This window comes from Frieseomelitta varia, unplaced genomic scaffold (assembly GCF_011392965.1).
Source record: "Frieseomelitta varia isolate USP_RPSP 00005682 unplaced genomic scaffold, Fvar_1.2 scaffold_275, whole genome shotgun sequence".
NCBI lineage: Eukaryota > Metazoa > Arthropoda > Insecta > Hymenoptera > Apidae > Frieseomelitta > Frieseomelitta varia.
In genome coordinates this window covers 592,593-611,761 of record NW_025110007.1, presented here as the reverse complement: position 1 = coordinate 611,761, position 19,169 = coordinate 592,593, and the positions used below count along the sequence as shown (strand labels likewise).

The window sequence follows — 19,169 nt, the reverse complement described above, 5'->3', positions numbered from 1 at the left end:
TTGTTTGACAAGTTTAATTCTCACGATAAATAAAGTACGATAGAGACCAAAAGAAGATTGTCACTTTTATGATACGAAAAACACTTTTTTATTATTTTAATCTTCGTCACATCAGGGATAGATATAGAACATTATTGCAATGGCGCCAGAAATAATTTTTTACACTCACTGTCCTATATTTATAGTAGGTTTATTACAACACTTAAAATGCTCTAAATTAATATCAGTAACATTTACAATATTCTAATATTATAAAATTAAATATTTTATTTGATCTTTTATCTTTTATCTTATCAAATATTTTATTGACCACATTACGGAATGAATCCTAATTAATACTCTGTATCCTAATTTTGCATCCTGATTTATGAACTGGTAATACAATCCAATTCTCCTCAAAAACAGGTTAAGTACTTCTTTAATGTGATATAACGTCCAAGGTGAAATACATTTCGAAGGAACTATGTCAATCGAATTTCAAATTGTTCAGACCGGCGATCGATGCCTGTGAATTTTTTACTTCTTCTCAACATAATACACCGGGATATTCGCAACATAGACCAGCATTTTTCGCGTGATGGTTTTTGAAGAAAGTTTTTGAAAAAGAGGAAAAGGTCGTATCTAATATATTCTTTAGACACACACGAGGGTCAATTTTCTATATTTTCAGTGTCGTTCAAGAAACGAAGGTAAGATCAGTTTTGCAAATAGAATAATGTATTTTTTCATCTATCAATCGATATTCTCTACAGAAAGTCTACGCGTGCCGAAAAATTAATAATTTTACTTTAACATATCTTTTGCTTTATTACAAAGTTCTGACCATCGTACAAAATTTCTCAATATAACAACCTTTTTTCTCTTTCGTTTTCTTTTTTTTTTTTAACTCACTATGTCTCACTTAAAAAAAAAAAGAACGCTGGTCCACGCTCACGTTCAATTTCCAAACGAAAAAATGAAAGTTTTCACCGTTGTATTTTCACAGAAGAAAGTTCAAAACTTTTACGAATATCCCTAAAATGAAAATATCGCACAAGGTACGAAAATTCTGACATAACCAGATTGTTACAAATCTCTAATAATTATCTCTAAAAATATCAATTCCCAAGCGAGAAACGAAGTCCGCACAGTTTCACTTCTTACGCGTAAAGTAATTTTCCTTTTTGAATAAGATTATCACAATCAGATACCAAAGTCTAACATGTTCACATTATTGTAAATCGATTCTTCTCAGTTATTTCTCAAAAGAAATAAACTGCAACAAAGTAGAATTGTACTGACACTGCGTATATTTTATCGCTGAATGAAAAGAAAAAGGGAAAGAGAATGAAAATCTTTTCAATATTTCACAGCTATCGCGTTGAAACAATACGTTAATTTATCGAGGAACGAGAGAAATCGTAAACGTTGTCTTCATTGGCGTCGTATGGGGGTTAGTGATCAGGAGACGGTATAAAGCAGAGTGAATACAAGACTCATGCTCATTAATGACAAGATAAGGAGGGAACGTGTAGTTGCAAACGATATAACGTGCCTTGGCGGAAGAATCACGAATTTTCACCGAACACGAATCGGCGTGTTAAATCTCCGGTTAATTGGTTCGTGTTGTGCGTTTAATCATTGCGTGGAGAGACATCGTATTCAGTTTTATTTCGACAACCGGGGAGCATCGAAGGACGATGGAACTGTGAAAAGCAAAATCAGTATACTAAACCAGTTTGAAATTCCTTCAGTAAGTAAAACGTTCAAGTGTTGTGCGGCTGAACTCTTCGAATTCTCAACGTTTAATCAATAAAACGACAGAACAAACGAAATTTGGTAATTTGGCAAGATTCGTCCGTTGTTTTATTTTAAAAATGCCACGTGAATAGAATTTGACCCGAGGCCGGCTGGATAAAATAATCTTACGTTCGATAAAACGATGAAATTGAGAGTCAATTAATCGGGTATCAATCAAATCAATCGTGTGTCAATTGTGATAGTGACTAATTAATACTAATTAATAATCGAAGCAGTTTATGTATACCAGCAATATTGAAATTGACATTGAAAGTGCAAGAAACTACAAATTATTTACAATAAATTGTTTTCTTTTCCACATGTCACCTTAGAGATTTTTTTTTTTTTTTTTTTCTTTTTTTTCTTGAAGAAAAATCTTTAGATCAGGAAGCAGTATACGAGAGCTTGTGAAAATTATTATCACTGTATCATTATCATTATCATCGTGCTTATTAAGTATGCAGAATATATTTTCTTTGTGCAGCTTACCACTTCTGATTCTATTTAAGAGATGCTAGACATTCGTATCACGTATCATTTTGCATATGCATTCTCTTTCGATATCGATGCAAGGCGCGTATTCGAAAAATAACAAGATAGCCCCATCATTTAATCTATTATACCTCCGAGAGCTGTCAGTTGCGCGCGGCTTCAGTTATCGTTGCGTTTTGCAAAATGATCAAAAAAAAAAATTAGAAGCAGAACAAAAGAATAAATAACTTAGCGTTGCGTTATAATTAATTACAGATAAATCAAAGATGATACGAACGTGTCCTCGGAACAAGAGATATGCAATTCAATAATAAGTAGAAATTAAATAGATTTGATGGTTCATTCATTATTTTATTGACGTAAATTTGTGGCATTTGCGCCTACTTCTTTTCCTGTTAGCTTCCGAATAAGTGGAATAGGTTCTAAGAGGTTTCAAATATCGTTGAGATTTTTCAAGCATTCAATTCCAAAAAGTATTCATCATTGAGTTAGAAATTTGACGTTCCTCAATTCTTTGGACGGATCCTCACTTCAAGAAGATTCGAAGAATATTTTTACTGAACGTATAGACAATTTTATCCTCGAAAAGGTGAATAATAGTGTCAATTGATCTTTCTGGAAACTCATTTCGCTAAAGTGCAAGACTTTAATGGCAAGTATTTAAAGGAAGATCTTCTACCAAATTTCTAAATCACACGTATTGGGGTACTTGTTACACAGTATACCTATATTGCCTAACTAGTTAAAGTCATTAAGTGAATAAGATCGGAGAAATTCGAAACAGAAAGCATTGTAAAGATAATATTTAACATATTTAATAATATTTAACAACACGATATACTTTTATATTGAAAATGCATGATATTATATTCTTAAAAATGTGAATATTCGTTTCACATCCTCGTCATTGTTTTAAAATGTATATTTTATATTAATATAAAAATTTTATTATTTAATAATAATATATAAAAATTTTACTATTATTTAATTTTTAAAAATTTTATAAGAATATAAAAAGACAGACAGTGAGAAATTGATGCATAAAATATTCCGGGTAAATTCCAATTACGTATATGCGTACTTTTGGAACTATCTGCATCATCTGTCCAGAAAATTTTTGAATTATACGAGACTGTAAAATTTTGGTCGCAGAATATTGATGACATGTTTCGTCATATTAAGGGAAAAAAATCCTTTTCGAATATCGAATCTGATTTAAACGTACCACGAAAAAAGTTCATAAATCCTTCCAATAACTCAGGATATTAATCTTAATAAAATTACAAAGGGACGCCTGTGATAAAATATTTCTTCTTCTTTTTCGTTTTTATTTATTAAGTTTTTACGTTTCCAATGTTACTTTAGCCTGACATTTTCAAAATGAGAGGACTTGTTACTTACTAAAGACAATCACGTCACGTGTATATACATATATCTGTCAAATGTTAAATATGTAATACAGGAAAAAGAACGTCGTAAATTTCTCAGAATTTGTATAGTTAATAAATAAATTTGAACATTTGAAACTTAATATGTATGTAATATGTATGTGTCGTCGACAGTTGAAAGATATAGCCAATTTAATTTCCCAGCAGACATATCGATTTTAATTAAATTATATTATACAGATCAACCAATTAACGTCGATTGAAATTAGACTGATTCAGACCATCGATTCGCTGTAACGTAGCTATTAATTATTCAACAACAAAAGGTTTATATCGTCGTTGCAATGTTACTGTCATATTATTATTAACATTGCAAAGTGCCTCCAGACACATTACTCACAAACATTTGCATAGACGATCTAAATGACGTAGATGCACCTTGCTACGTAAGACAACCAAAAAATAAAGAGAAATAAATAGAACCTATGAAAAGAGACTATACCGCTTCGTAGCTGTGTGAATAACATTGAACTAAACTCTTTACAAATTAATATTAACATACGTGAAGCCGAGTTCCGTTTCAAATTTACAATTTACATTTTTATGATTCACGCTTGATTTTGACACGCTGCCCAAGATATTTCTCACAGCCTCCTGTTTGCTCACGTTTCTTCGAACTTCCTGTCCGATCAAACAGCTCCTAATAGAATTCCTAAGTGTCGTATGCAAACGTGAACGTATGTAAGGTACATACGAGTACGTTGCAATCGTCTTGTAAACGAGACACGATAATAAGACAATAAGAATTTTTCTAATTGGGAAATGGGGGGGGGGAGGGAAAGTTAACTTTTTCGAGTGTAATAATTGTTCTTCTCTTACGTCTAGCGAGGAATTAAGATTACAGGTGCAACGTTGATCGACATGGTGGTGCCGTAACGAGGCAATCCTTATGTTTCAGAACGATCGAGAAAGAGGAGAAAAAGAAGGAAGTGAAGCATAGAGTGGCAAGCGTGAAAATCAGGCCGCAACGATGAAGTTCACAAATCCGCTGCCACAGTTTAAAAGTAAGTACGTATGCACGTGTAAATGCACTTGTACATCGGTCAGTAAGAATGTTGAGTTTTGGAAAGGAATGTTGCCGTGGCTGGTATAATAAAATTCACGATAATTAAACGTACACTCAATCTCGATTAAACCTAACAATATGTTTCCGTTATCTAAGCATCTCAGTTACACCAAAAAAGAAAAGAAAGAAAAGAAAGAAGAGATGTCAGCATTGAAAAGACTTTGCATGAAACGATCGCGACCCTTTCTCAATCCCCTGTTCTCCTCCGAACCATTTATAATCATTTGAATTACAAAACGATCACGTGCAAGTGACAGCTAAGATCGCGATTTATGTTTCAAGTGCGATTTAAGTATCATTTAAATAATTTCAAGCGTAATTAGAAAAAAAAAGAAAAAGGAAAAAGGAACAGAGATGTTTGCACTTTATATTTTATATCTATCTAATTGGATCTTATAATCTATTACTTTTTACTTCCGCTCCCGCCATGTCCAGACGATTGTCAATTAATAATTCAATTAGTGAGTTTTCAACGCGACGATAAAAATTACATCTTCGTGAATAATTGAGGTGAAAAAAAAAAGAAAACCAATGTAGCTGCCATTTACGAATCGTAATTTTCAATTGAGAGTGTCAGAGATCAGAAAAATGTGCTGTTTAGATGGTTTACGAAACGACGCAAAAAAAAAAAAAAAAAGAAAAAATGAAAAAAATAGAAGAATCGATTTGAACAACATGGAAGTAACAGAAGCAATAGTAATAAGCAGCAATCTGAAGACGGATTGCGATTCCCGCGATGCTCGAATCAAATTATTTACACATCTTTATTAGTACTTGCATACACCTTTTTTGAAGTACACCGCCGTGTATACCGATCGTTTCGTACGAAAATTCGAAAAAATTCCCAGGAAACCGCGCTTGTTGGGCAACCGGAGCCTTGGCGAACCGATTGTAAGAACACCGAACACAACAAGGTCGCAAATTGATCCTTTGAAAGTAGAAACGTACATACGCGCACGTCTCAATTTATTCAACTTTCCGCCACGCTGTATTCAACCTGCTAAAAACTGGTTGTTCGAAGGGCGTTCTTCCACGGAAAGAAAAAAGAAGTTCCAGATTCCTCTGAAATATCTCCGCTGTCAGGGCGAATTATGCCGCGCGCCGCGTATTAACATATTTTCGGAATAGATAAATCGACTTCGAAGGCGGTTCGGCAAACCTTTAAAAGATTTTCATTGGTCGTTGAAATGGCGTGAAAACGTATGGAAACGATAGCGTGGCGCGGAGTTTCGCAATGGCGATTTCGAAAAAAATTGTACACGCGTTCGCGGAAGACAGATGAAGGATGGTTAGGCTAGCCACCGGTCGTTTGATCTTGAACCTCGACGCGAACTCATTTCTATTTTGTCTATAACGATCGATAACGTTTCCTCTCCGATCTTTCGCCGAAACGAAGAAACTGCGCACGTCGCAAATGTTACATGTCACTGAACTTTTATCTCACGAGAAGCCATTTACATTACGAGTGAATAATTTCACGATATTTCAAGCAGAAAAGTCTCCTATTGATAAGATATTTATTACTAGAACGAGACTTGCACTAAGATGTTGGAGTGGTTCGAAGACTTATGTATCGATCTCGATCTTCCGGATCTCCGTTGAATTATTAACGCTTTTGCCTGTTATTTAATACGTCATCATCTGCATCATAACAATGTAATTATCACGTTGCTTACATGTACTTTGTATTTATTAACTACCCTTTGCGTCATATTTATTTCATATTTATCAACTACCTTCTGCACCGCAGTAAATCATTCCGCAATAAATTATTATCCTTCGTTCGTCGCGAAATAATCTTCGATTGGAAGCTGACAATGAAATGCATAGCGAATACTGAAAACACCATTATAAAGAGATCAACGATTTTCATGTAGATGTGCATAACCTTCGATGGGTAACATTAACTTTTGAGCCGATATTTGCTCCGCTATTATCCGATCCACTACTTCTTGAGAACCGGTTACGTTCACCGACGTTCAAGTCGCGTTTAATATAATCAAACTTTACTTTTTCATTCCAGACGCTTGATCTTGCATTTCTCTATGAATTTGCAAACGGTATGTTACGTAATTAAACACTGAATGTATGATGTATTTATTACAATGTATGATGTATTTATTACAATGTACGTTGTATCATTTTTTATTCATGGCACTGGTACGTACGTATGTACAGTAAATATGTAGCAACGTGTTCTACCATCGATTCTCGTCTCGATTATTCCTCATTCAACTCACGTTTCCAAACTGTAAAAGTAAATGACATTTGTTCACCGTGACAATTATTAGCACATACACAATGACATTAGCATACATTTCACATTTCACTATGGACACTAAAGATAAGTAGATACACCATTTTGGTAAAGGCACACATCCGATGACATATCGCGTTAAAAATGGAACGTGCTGATAAACTAAGTACTAGCGATGCGTAGAGAACAGTGTCTTGCACAAGATGCTAAATTTGCATATTTTTCAGCAAATAACGAACCACTTGAAGACTAGCGAGAGAAATTATCAAAAACATTACATATGTACGTGATAAGTATTTCATTAACCAAAGATAATTTCAGTGAACATGAATTACTACAGATGATTAAGTAATCGCCTCTTTAAAATTATATAAGTCAGTAAAATTATATAAATTATCTCGCTGCAAATATATAACACATATATAATATAATAATATAACATATATATAATATAACACATTCGCGCGTAATAAATATCAAATTGAAAAACAAACTGCAATTCGAAATAACGCCCGTGTACGTCAATTACGACATAAGTGGAGCTTAATTTCTTAGAAATTGCCTCCCTGTTTTATTCGAAGAAACGTATAACGATCGTCGATTCAACTTTTTTTGTAAAAAATAAGACGAGACACAGACGTAGACGAGTAAAAAACGTATAAGAGTCCTGATACGATGGCCGATTTACGACGTCAGTAAAAATGGGACTGGTTTCCAATCACCCAATTAAGAGCACAGAGGGTTTCATCCAATTAAGAACAGAAAATTTTCGTTTCATCTTTTTTCAATGTGGTCCATATTCTTAAACTGGCATTGCTCGAATTATCAATCGAGTCAAGGTGGACACGTGTGAATCACGTAGCGTACGTAGGGCACGACTGACGCCTATCAATAACGCTTGCATCGTGACGTTTCGAATCTGTTGTAGAAGAATCGCGAACGCTGACCAACCGCGTTTCTCCTAAATACATATTTTATGAACGTCCTTCTTGAAAATCAAATTCATAGCAACCGGATTCGTGACTGCTCGAAAGGAGAAATTATATCGAGGGAAAAAAATTATAATTGTTTTCTGCGTAACGCATGACGCGTGCAATTTGCATGAGCAATGAACAACGCGGCTCTCGCGCACCATTCGAATGAAATTTAAGGTGATCGAGACTGGTCGACCCGGTGAGGAGAGACTTTTTAAAATGAATTCAAGATCCGATTGAAAAACTACGGCAAGACAATAAACATTGCACCGATGTAACAAAAAGTTAACGTAAAAATAGAAGATCGTCTGGGTATTATTATTCAGATCTTTGAATCGCGTTCGCTGCTTTTCTTCACGATGAAGAAAAAGTTTGCGTTCGCGGCGCAAAATTTATTCGCGATTAACCATTCAATGACTAAAGAAATCTGTTATAAATATTCATGGAATAATAAAATACAAAAGCAAAAAGAGAGTGAACTGCACACCTGACGCTTGTATCTGCAACCTTGTTTGTTTGCGACGTTGAGGACAATTGGACGAACCGTTGCGACTTCTTAGTTAATTTGCACGGTGAACGTCAGCTTCGTGTCGGGGAGAAAACATCAAGGAACGTGAACCTTTAAACTTGGATCGATTTTATTATATTATATTATTCGTGGATGAGAGTTTTTTCTATAGTTCATTATCGAATTAACGCTGTATGCACAATCGTATTTAACCAATATCGCTGTTTTTTATTCGAGTACCACGACGGTGCGATATGATTGATGAAAGCAACAACTCACTCTCATTGAGATTTAATTATTTCTTCAAAGCGTCACTCTTTTCCAGTAACAATAAACAGACCTTAACACGTATACGACCTCACACGTGAAAATAAATCCCGTTGCGTACATTCTTCTCTCCTATTTTTACGCATGTAAATCAATAACCTTCATTCGCCTAAGTTCTTCACGGTATCGCGACCCGTCGTGATACGAGGAATTTACAGTTTGGACGATAAACCTTTAAAACGATAAACGATATTGTCTTGAAAAAGTCATCTTCAATGTCACGCGAAGTATCAATTTTACCGCATTTTCGTATCGGGATAATAAATTTTGTTTGTTCTTTTTTTTTTTTTTTTACTAAAAATACTTAATTTTACGCAGTTTGATATCAGTCAAATACATGATGCCTTTGATATCGATATCTCTGATACCGAATTCAATTGAGGCCAAGAGTTTGAAGATTATATTTAAGCCTACATTTTTATTCGTTTAATTTCATATTATATATATATTGATCGATTGATATCATGTGTATTACACCATCATATTATTTATTTAAAAAAAAAAAAAGAAAAAAGGAGTTATCATTCTGCTCTCCTGTGTTACAGAATGCATAGTATTATTTTTGCTGAGCATCAGTTGCAGCGTCCTGTCCTATCTTATATATCTCATCGATCCAGTAAAATTGGTGCTGGATTACGTAAGTGTGCGATTGAAAATTCTCTCGTCACCGTGAAAAAGAAGATCATCGAAACTAATTGTTCGAAATCGTTTCAAAGGCGTCATCGGCTAATTGACGAAACCTGTTTCAGAAACTTCAAATGGCGCCAGACTCGATGCTTTTCGAATTATGGAAGAAGCCTCCCATTGATGTTTACATAAAAGTGTACATATTCAATGTCACGAACGCGGAGGAATTCCTCAAAGGCGGTGTGAAATTAAAGGTTGAGGAGATCGGCCCCTACGTCTATAAGTAATTGATTCAAAAACATTCTCCAATTGGACCGAACGTCCTCTTCTAACTTTTCATTGCCTCGTCTCTCCCTCTACTCTTTCGCAGGGAGGTTTTAGAAAACGAAAATATCACCTGGCACGAGAACGGCACGATCTCGTTCGTCCCGATGAGGAAGATAGTGTACGTACCGGAAATGTCAGTCGGCAACCCGGAGGATGATTGGGTCGATGTGCCGAATATACCCATGTTGGTGAGTGAACGTCTCATTTCATCAAGTCAATCCGGTAATTCTACTGTCTCCACCTAACCAATCAAGTAATTGATCGATCGCACCGATCTGACGACAAATTAAAAAATATTAACAAGAAGCGGCGTGAGTGTTTTTCAAAGAGGATTATTTGACATATTGACCGGCGATTACGTGTAACTTCTTATCGATCGCCACGTTTTAATTATGCATTCGCGCGAAACGATCAATCTTCAAAACGACACCACTTTTATCAATGCTGATCAAGTATGTCATTAATACATTAATTCCGAAATTGTACGTGAAATAAATGGTCGGAGAAGAAAAACGATTTAATCGTAGCACTTATAACCAATTTAATTGTGGCAATTACGCAGATCCGTGTAAATAAATGTTACATCAGTCACGGCGATTAATAATAATAAACGAACACTCTGCGTCAATACTTTGTAAGTGTTCTTTCTTTTTTTTCTTTTTGCCCCGCGATACACACGATTACAAGCATTTTAGTTTTCGCTGTAAGAGGAGAATTTGTGGTTGCGATTAACACACACACAAAATATCACGAGTAGAATTTCACAGAAGTCACAAACGATTCGGCTAAGAAGGAACTTTTGTTAAAATCACGTGTTTCATCGCAATTATTTATTCCCGAATTCTTTATATTGACGAAAATGAATTCTTTGACATCGTTGAAGAACACATTGAAGGAAACGCCGAGTTGAATCAAAATAAGGGAAAGTTATTATGTATTATTCTGCGAATGATCTTTACTATTTTTTGTTCATTTCCATTGCCTCTTCTCTTTGCTATTGTTGCTCTCAACATACAGGGATTCTTCTCGACGATTCACAACGCCGGATTTTTCGTGAACTACCCCCTGACCAGCCTGACGAACGTGTTACAAAGTAAACCGATACTACACTTAAGCGTTCAGGAATATCTGTGGGGTTACGAAGATCCTCTGATTCGTTTGGCAAGTGGAATCCTGCCAAATTACATAGACTTCGGTAAATTCGGATTGCTCGACAGGGTGAGTTGTTTTGTTCAAGCGGAACTAAAGCAAGTGAAGTAGCTCGTGACATTTATGACGTGATATCGATACGCAATTCCATTCTAGGAAAAGATTAAAAACATTAATAGGCTTGGGGAGGGGGAAAAAAAAAAAAATTTTCTTAAGACTGGTATTTCATACTGGCAAAAACACAGCGATACGCATATTTTCTTTTCATTACTTCCGTAAATGGAATAATTAACAAGCTCGCAGAAGATTGCTATGCAAAAAGCAAAACTTATCCGACGCAACTTGTCATTGATCTTTGCTTTTCATTATCCGTTACTTTATAGTAACAATTATAATAATTGGAAGGCAAGAAGTGCCAACGGCATGCAATTTCATTTGCAAAAACATTCGCGAGACAAACGCCCGTGAACAGTTAACGACGGTGAAAAATTATTCTCGTGTTTATCGGAATTTTCGATGGCAACAACGCCCAACGAGACCGCGATTAGAATTATTAAGATTAGAATTATCAAGAGAACAACTAATTAAGGAAAAAGTATGGGGAAAGAATTGCGATAACTATTGCGAGTACACAAGCTTAGAACCATTAATTTGACGCCGATTGCAGTGCCGCCGCATTTCGTACGAGATAAATTATCGTCGGGGGGGAAAAAAAGTCATAAATGAAAAATATACCGGTTGTTGACACAATCGGCTTACCTTACTGCATATGAATCGATCGAATCGTTTGAAACTTTCTGTTGCTAAACTTTTACAGGCACGACTACACCGAGTACAGTTATAGCATGCACGCACTCTAGACAGTTTTATATTATCAGTTAATTTACTTGAAATATGTCATATTATATATGCATGAGCGTGCCAGTCAAGTGCAATATCAGGTACATATAGACATTAGCATCTTGGCAGCAGCTATATGTACCAAATTGCCAATGGTTTTCGCAATTATTTCAGTCGTTGATCCTTTCACTGTTTATGCAGACATGCCCACATTTCAGAGTTTACGAGGCTAATGTCAACAACTCCTAACTGCACAAAAAGCAATCAGTGAGTTTGCTCAACTATTTCACTTTTATACTTTGAACCTTTTTATAGACAACGATAATCCACATAGGGAAATTGTATTCTCATTTGCTATAAAGAAGAATTATTTTGCTAACTACTAAAAATATTTAATTTCATAGAACGTACAAATTCTATGTCGTTTTAGATTGTAGATTTAATTCATCTCGTGTATTTTTCTCTCTTTTCTTCTTCTGATACGATCAAAACACATTTCACAAATACCGTGGAAAACTGATTCATAAACTGAAACAATAAATCATTATTATTTTACAACACATAAGTATAGATACAAAAGACGAGATTCTGTAACGATACTTCTTTTTTAATATACAGCATATATTTTTGATATTTTTAATACGCCAAATACGCTGCCAGAGTTGCATATGATAACAGGTAATATTTGTTTTCAAGTCTCTCGACAGACAGTACATTGCCTTCCAATTATTATAATTGTAAATTACGTATTCAATCTACCACCTACTCGATGTTACGATATTTATAGAACTAGAAAATATAAGACCACGATGTAAAATTAAGTATCTATGCATGAGAGTATATATTTAACTCTTACATAAAATTAAATGGAAATTTAGTCTATTTGCAAATGTGACTATTTATCTTTTTGTTTTTCAACTGTGTCAATTTGTTACCAAGAAACAAATTAAGTTAAAAAAATGCGGGACGGATAAGAGGATGATTTTCTAATCTGAAATGTTATTACTGATTCAATGTTTCACTGATTTAATTGCGTATTGTCGATTTGCAATGGAAATATTGAGAAATTAATACTTAATAAGTTTTCAATTTTTCTCTTCTTAAGCCATGTTTATCAATATTTTACAGAATAATTAACAATGTTATCGTTACCGATTGTTCGTTTAATGACAGTTTTTAATGAAAGGCATTCATTGATAATATTTAGATGTACGACGAGGGGAAGAACGTCGTGCTCATGAACATAAAGAAAAATAAAAACATGACCGAGGAGGAAGGACGTTATTTAAGTATAGAATTGTACAACGGCAATCGAGGATTATCATATTGGGGATACCGCGAGGAAAAAGAAATACGTCCAGAGTAAGTGAAGAGAGAAGCCAACGAGAAATTAATTACTAAAGAATTGAGCGAAAGAATCGAGTACCATCTATCAACTGTTTATGTTACAGAAACACAGTTTGTAATCGCGTAAAAGGAAGCACCGAAGGAGAATTATTCCCAATGTATATCGACAAACATGCTGTATTCAGAATATATAGAAAATCGTTGTGCAGACCGATACCAATTGTTTTCAAAGAGGAAGTGATGCTAGAGAACGGTATAAATGGTTATCTTTACACCATGCCCGACAATTTCTTAGATCCTCCTGACCAAAATCCAGACAACGCGTGTTATTGCAGAAACAAGGATAAATGTCTGAAGAAAGGGCTATCTGACCTGACGCCGTGTTACTATAGTACGTACTATTTAATACGGATTAATTAGTGAGTAATTAACTAATGGAGAAATATTTAACAATATTGGATTTATTATCATTTTCGACTCACCATACGTTGACTTGTTCGATGATGTATGTTCTTCCACGATTCGAGCTCGTCGACTAAATATCAGTATGGCAAAGTTTCCACCTGTGAGCGTAACATCATCGGCTAAGCTGTAACGTCAAATGTCAAACTTTGAACTTTACGAGAAGAACATAGTGCAGAAGTCTACAAAAACATGTCTCTACAAAGCAGTGTTAAACCAATCGTTTTTCGAACATATGTAGCTAGAAGGGTTACGCCATTTTTTAAGATTAGACTCTTCGAATGAAATTTTTAACACAATTTTTTTTCTTTTTACAACAATTTAAAGGAATAGAACAACCGTATTAATACTTAATAATGTTCACCTCGTAGTGTTGTAACTTAAACATAATTATATTTCATTCTGTACTGCTCAAGGAATCCCTGCAGCGATGTCTTTACCACACTTCCTTAACGGTGATCCCAGTTTAGTGGAAGATATCGATGGTATAAAACCAGATCCGGAAAAACATTCTACAAGGGTTATTTTACAACCGGTAAATATAATATCAATATTTAATTAAATAACTCGGCATGGTTATTTTATGATACGCTTCATTTGTTTCATAATTTAAATATTGCGAGGCTGTTACTTCTTGAATAGTTTTTTATCAAAAGTATTATTTTTCCTAACAAGAGACTATTCTCGCCTTGTTTCACAAGTACAACAATACAATAATACAACAATACAATAGTCAAATTTGCTTATTAAGACAATCAATGACTAACATCACCGTATTCTTCTCCTCTATTTTAACAGACAATCGGTATCCCGATGAAAGTGAACTCAAAAATGCAGATCAATCTCGTCATGCATCCTACTAGCTATAATCGCCGGATTAAACCCTTCAGCAATATGGTAATACCCTTATTCTGGAGTGAAATGGTGAGTACTCCTCATTCAAATTTTAACAGAATCGACAGCTCAATTATCATTTAATATTGCTAATATTATTAGCAGATGCTTAAGCGTAATAATAAACACTGAACAACTGTTCATGCAGGTTTTCCAACTTTTAAATTCTATTCACGTATAATACATAATTGGCCGTAATTCCTCCTCGAAAAATGCGTAGCTGGAGCTGGAAAATTATAATCTCAGTTGCAAGAAATTGTAATCATTTTGAACTTACGTTTTGATCAATTTATTTGCAGGTAATAGACGACGTTCCCGATGACTTGATGCTTCTCATGAGACTCGCACTTCAAATAGGACCAATAGGACAAACGGTGATAATATGGTCGCTGGCTATTGTAGGGATGGTGCTATTTGTGTTGTTGGTACCAACCATATTCTGGATCATTAATCAGCAACAACAGCAACAGGAGACAATGCAGACTGAAAACAGGAGAGACAGCGACGATTTACGAATACCGTTGAACTATGGTCAATACGCAACAATACGTATTTTACCGGCTGTTAGAAAAATCACGTCGAAAACTGATTTATTTAGCTAACTAATAACTATCAAAGTACTTATGTACGATGCTCAATTTTATCTTAATATAAAACAAGGGGGTAGAAATAAGAAGAAATAAGAATCTTTTTATCCATGAGACGATAGTCTTCGTCTTCTTGTTTTTCTCTCTTTCTTTTTTTCTTTTCTCGTGACAAGAAAAATGGATCCACTGCGCTCTATTAAATACTTTTAATCGACTCGGAATACGGGAAAAAGTATTCTATGCTGCAGTACGCATTCAAGGTTTTGCGCTAAAAATATTCTCGTTATGGATCGATGTTATTCTTAACAGAATACTCTCGTTGCATGCTTTAATCCTTCTTGTAAAATTCCAGTGTATTGTTTTTACACTGAAAATTCAGTGTGAAATTTCCTCCCTTTCAATGTATTAAAAAAACATATTTAATATTAATCGTTAAGCAGAATTAAACGAAATGTCATGTGATAACAAATAATATTGCAAGAACATTTTACGAACGTTATTACAAGATTATTTCTTACTGGATAATTTATATACACATACTATATATATCATACATATATTCAATACATCACATAACCAATAATATCAACATATCGAATTAGGTTGTTCCGAAATCGTCTATCGCGGTCTGCAACGCTGCTAGCAAATCACAGAAGTTTTGAAAAGATGGCATTATAAGGCTTCCGTAGAGAAGAGAGGGATAACATATCAATAATATGATATAAAGTATAAATTTTATTACACATTCGTTGTCTATAAAATGAAAAATTTGTAGCGACAGTATTTCAATAATGCATAAAAGGAAGAACATAATTCATTTTGTATTTCTATGAAAAAAGTTCAATTGGTAGAATTCATTCAAGAAAATATTGCTATACATATACGTGTTATTACTTCATACTTAACGACAAGAAGTAAAGATTCATATATAATAAGTCACTTACATGTCTCTATTTCTGTATTCAATATTTTCATTAGGACATCAATCACTGCAACAAAATATTTAGCTATCACTTCTCGTTTCGATTTACACCACCGGAAGTAACTAACTTCACTACTTGTATAAAACGCATATCTCGATACAACATCTTTTTCTCAAACAGAATGCTATTGAAGTTTTAATCATTGCAAAAATTTAATTACACTTTATAATTCATCTGTATTTATTAATTATTATAAGCAATTATACTTAGGGCGCAAAAATATATTCTGAGTTTGTCTAACGTATTATTTTTCAAATTTTTGGACACTTTTTGAAACTTAAAGCTATTTACTGCTTATTTTTTATTTGTTATTATTTTTTTTTATTTTTATAATCTGAATATTCGATAATGAAATAGAAATTTAGATTTGTTAAAAAGATATTTCACTGAAAAAATAAGCAATATGTACAAAATGTGCATGCATTGCATATACCTATATACCTATTTACAACTAAATATATGTTACGATAACTTCTTCTTTATATCGTTATTCTTTATACTTTATTTTACTTAATTTTTTACAATGCACTTTTATTGAAAATAAAAACATAAAATATATTTACCTGTGATACATTATCTACTATTTTATTATACAATATAGATGAAATAAAATTTGGATATTCATTATCAGCAAATATTTTATTTCCTCCAAAAATAATTATATATAAAATCAATATAAAAATACATGTATTTTTATAGAATAAAAATATTATCATAAAAGTATTATAGTATACAATTACAAAAATTCCATTGGAATTAGTAATAATTTGTTATATATGTTTATGTTATACATGTTTATGTTGAACATAGCCATAAATGATGCACTAAACTCGATATTACAACGTAGGATACATGTAAATTTACAGACTATTCTTATCGACAAATATAATATTCTTATATAATATTCATAAAAAATAAAAGCATGATCATAAGTCATTTAGTTTTTTGAACACAAAATCCATCTCGGGTCTATTTTGTGCCATACGATTAGTACACCATTTTCCTAAAATTATTAGGTTGTTGTAAACCTGTTTGTCCCTTTCACCTGCTTTTCTATCAATTAGCAAAGAAATATTTTTATCTTCCCAATTATCAATAAAATCTTTTAAAAATTTATTTTCCAACCTAGATTCATTATAAGCTGATAAACCAGTAGCTAATTCAAATAAAACTATACCATAACTATATGTATCAATTTTTGTAGATAATTTTCGTCCATGTAAAAATTCTTCTGGGAGATATGGTCTAGTACCATGAATTTTGCTTACCTAAAATGAAAATAATAAAACAATACAAAAAAATAATATATTCCATATATTTTTTCAATAAAAGCAAAACTTACTTTCATAGAATCTCTATCTAGACCCTCTCTTGCTAAACCGAAATCACCAATTCTAGGTTCCAAATTTTTATCAAGCAAAATATTAGCACTCTTTATATCACCATGTATTAAAGGCTTTTCTCCAACTGTATGTAAATATTGTAAACCACATGCAATTCCTTTAGCTATTTCATGACGCTGGATCCAGGATAATGGTAGACTTCTATGTTTTAATGATAATCGGTCTTCTAAAGATCCATTTTTCATAAGTTGATAAATAAGACAAGGTATTTTACCATCTAAGCTATAAGCATATAGTGGTAATATATTTTCATGCCTATAAGAATTTAAAATCTTAATTTCTCTAAGAGATTGTTGAAGTTGAAGTATATGACTTTCATCTGAATCGGCGCCTTTTTTCTGTATTCTTTTAATAGCTACATCTGTATTTTTCCATGTACCTGTATAACAAAAATATAATCTATTTAAATGAAATTAATATATATTAAATAATTTATTACTTCTATTTTCATTACCTCTGTATACAATCCCAAAACCACCTTTGCCTAATATATTATATGTGTTCCATTCTTTGGTAGCTACAGTTAATTCATTATAAGGAACATGAGGTATGGTTGTTTCTGTTCTAAACATACGGGCACCATTATCTTTCGTTCCACTAGTTGAAACACGTGAAGAAGCTGGTACAGGATTTGCTGCTGCTAGAGAAGCAACAAGTAAATTGTTAGAATTACTTGGAGTAATTCCAATCTGCATGGCTTGCATTGGTTGATTTAAAATTTTATGAGATTCCTTCTTAGCATTTTTTTCTACAATAATTTTTGATGCATTTGATTCTGGTGGCAAGATCTGATTAAAATTCTGTGTACCTATCCTTAAATCTTTTGTATTTTTATTCAAATGTTTTCCAAGTACTCTATAATGAAGATTCCCCTCTCCATTGTCAAGTAACTTATGAAACTTTTCTTCAACAAATGATTTCAATATTACCATAGATTGATAATGTTGCATTCTAGACAACAGAATAAACAATTCCAATATAGTATGATTGTAATGACCCCACATTGTTAACAATTCATCCATCGGATTCTTTTCTTTTCTCAAACTTTGTATTGTCAATACATCATATTTCATCCATGTACCTAAATGAATTGCCCAATTATTTATTCTCTCTATTAAATTGTTTCATGATGTACTGTTAAATATTATACACAATCTTGGTATTTTTTGAGACTTACCAGCAAGTTCTTCCCACTTGTCATTTTGATTAAGTATTTTACAAAGCTCTGATCGTTCAAAAAATGGCAATTGATACACATATTTAATATTATCTGTACAGCTTGATGTAGCCATAGTGCAAGAATAACTTATTCATACCATGTGACTCTCTGGAAGAAGGATAACTGTTACTTGCAATGATTCATACTAAATTTACAAAACAAACTTTTCCTCTAAATCAACTCCATCTATTTTTATAGTTAATTATTAGATGAAGAATTTGAAACTTATCGATAACCTCAAATGTATAACAGACGTAGATATAATAATTATACATTTACTATTACAAAGAATGTAATTGATGATAATTTTACATGATCGACATAAAAATGTAATTAAAAGTTTTACTAACAATAAAAAGTTTTTTGTTATTTGAACATACTTCATATACAACTCGCATGACCTCTGGAGATCAAGTGTGAAGTTACGTTCACAATCGTAAATTACTGACAAACTTATTATTAAGTCTTTTATGCTACAAC

General features: G+C 33.1%; 2 protein-coding genes and 1 long non-coding RNA gene across 4 annotated transcripts; 1 reads left to right on the top strand and 2 right to left on the bottom strand.

Annotated features, from left to right (window-relative positions):
* Positions 1-1,475: 1,475 nt before the first annotated feature.
* LOC122529031 (scavenger receptor class B member 1-like) lies at positions 1,476-15,198 on the top strand. The gene is made up of 11 exons (XM_043654760.1): positions 1,476-1,732; positions 4,618-4,723; positions 9,397-9,488; positions 9,601-9,761; positions 9,849-9,993; positions 10,823-11,023; positions 13,002-13,156; positions 13,246-13,532; positions 14,020-14,138; positions 14,402-14,527; positions 14,797-15,198. The coding sequence occupies exons 2-11, from the start codon at positions 4,690-4,692 to the stop codon at positions 15,097-15,099; spliced, it is 1,623 nt and encodes a 540-aa protein (XP_043510695.1). The 5' UTR covers positions 1,476-1,732; positions 4,618-4,689; the 3' UTR covers positions 15,100-15,198.
* Positions 11,674-14,912, bottom strand: LOC122529032. Its single transcript, XR_006306728.1, has 3 exons — positions 14,775-14,912; positions 13,624-13,730; positions 11,674-12,322 (listed from the first exon to the last, which is right to left on the bottom strand). It is a non-coding gene; the product is annotated as an uncharacterized LOC122529032 (long non-coding RNA).
* Positions 15,199-16,787: 1,589 nt separating the features above from the next.
* Positions 16,788-19,161, bottom strand: LOC122528992 (pelle-like serine/threonine-protein kinase pik-1). Of its 2 annotated transcripts, none has more exons than XM_043654696.1 (5): positions 19,070-19,161; positions 18,648-18,797; positions 17,925-18,551; positions 17,410-17,849; positions 16,788-17,335 (listed from the first exon to the last, which is right to left on the bottom strand). In XM_043654696.1, exons 2-5 carry the CDS (start codon positions 18,760-18,762, stop codon positions 16,994-16,996), a joined length of 1,524 nt encoding a protein of 507 aa, XP_043510631.1. In that variant the 5' UTR covers positions 18,763-18,797; positions 19,070-19,161; the 3' UTR covers positions 16,788-16,993. The 2 variants fall into 2 exon arrangements, with proteins under 2 accessions (XP_043510631.1, XP_043510632.1); XM_043654697.1 differs by having other exon boundaries at positions 19,040-19,116.
* Positions 19,162-19,169: the final 8 nt, after the last annotated feature.

What these genes read in the sequence shown, in the direction of transcription:
- LOC122528992 (XM_043654696.1), bottom strand. Translation starts at nt 18,762, where the DNA reads ATGGCTACATCAAGCTGTACAGATAATATTAAATATGTGTATCAATTG. An exon ending in CAAGTGGGAAGAACTTGCTG is followed by an intron (nt 18,552 to 18,647) that starts GTAAGTCTCAAA and finishes CAATTCATTTAG; the next exon opens with GTACATGGATGAAATATGAT. An exon ending in TTTTGGGATTGTATACAGAG is followed by an intron (nt 17,850 to 17,924) that starts GTAATGAAAATA and finishes TTTGTTATACAG; the next exon opens with GTACATGGAAAAATACAGAT.
- LOC122529031 (XM_043654760.1), top strand. Translation starts at nt 4,690, where the DNA reads ATGAAGTTCACAAATCCGCTGCCACAGTTTAAAA. An exon ending in CCTGACGCCGTGTTACTATA is followed by an intron (nt 13,533 to 14,019) that starts GTACGTACTATT and finishes GTACTGCTCAAG; the next exon opens with GAATCCCTGCAGCGATGTCT. An exon ending in CAAGGGTTATTTTACAACCG is followed by an intron (nt 14,139 to 14,401) that starts GTAAATATAATA and finishes CTATTTTAACAG; the next exon opens with ACAATCGGTATCCCGATGAA.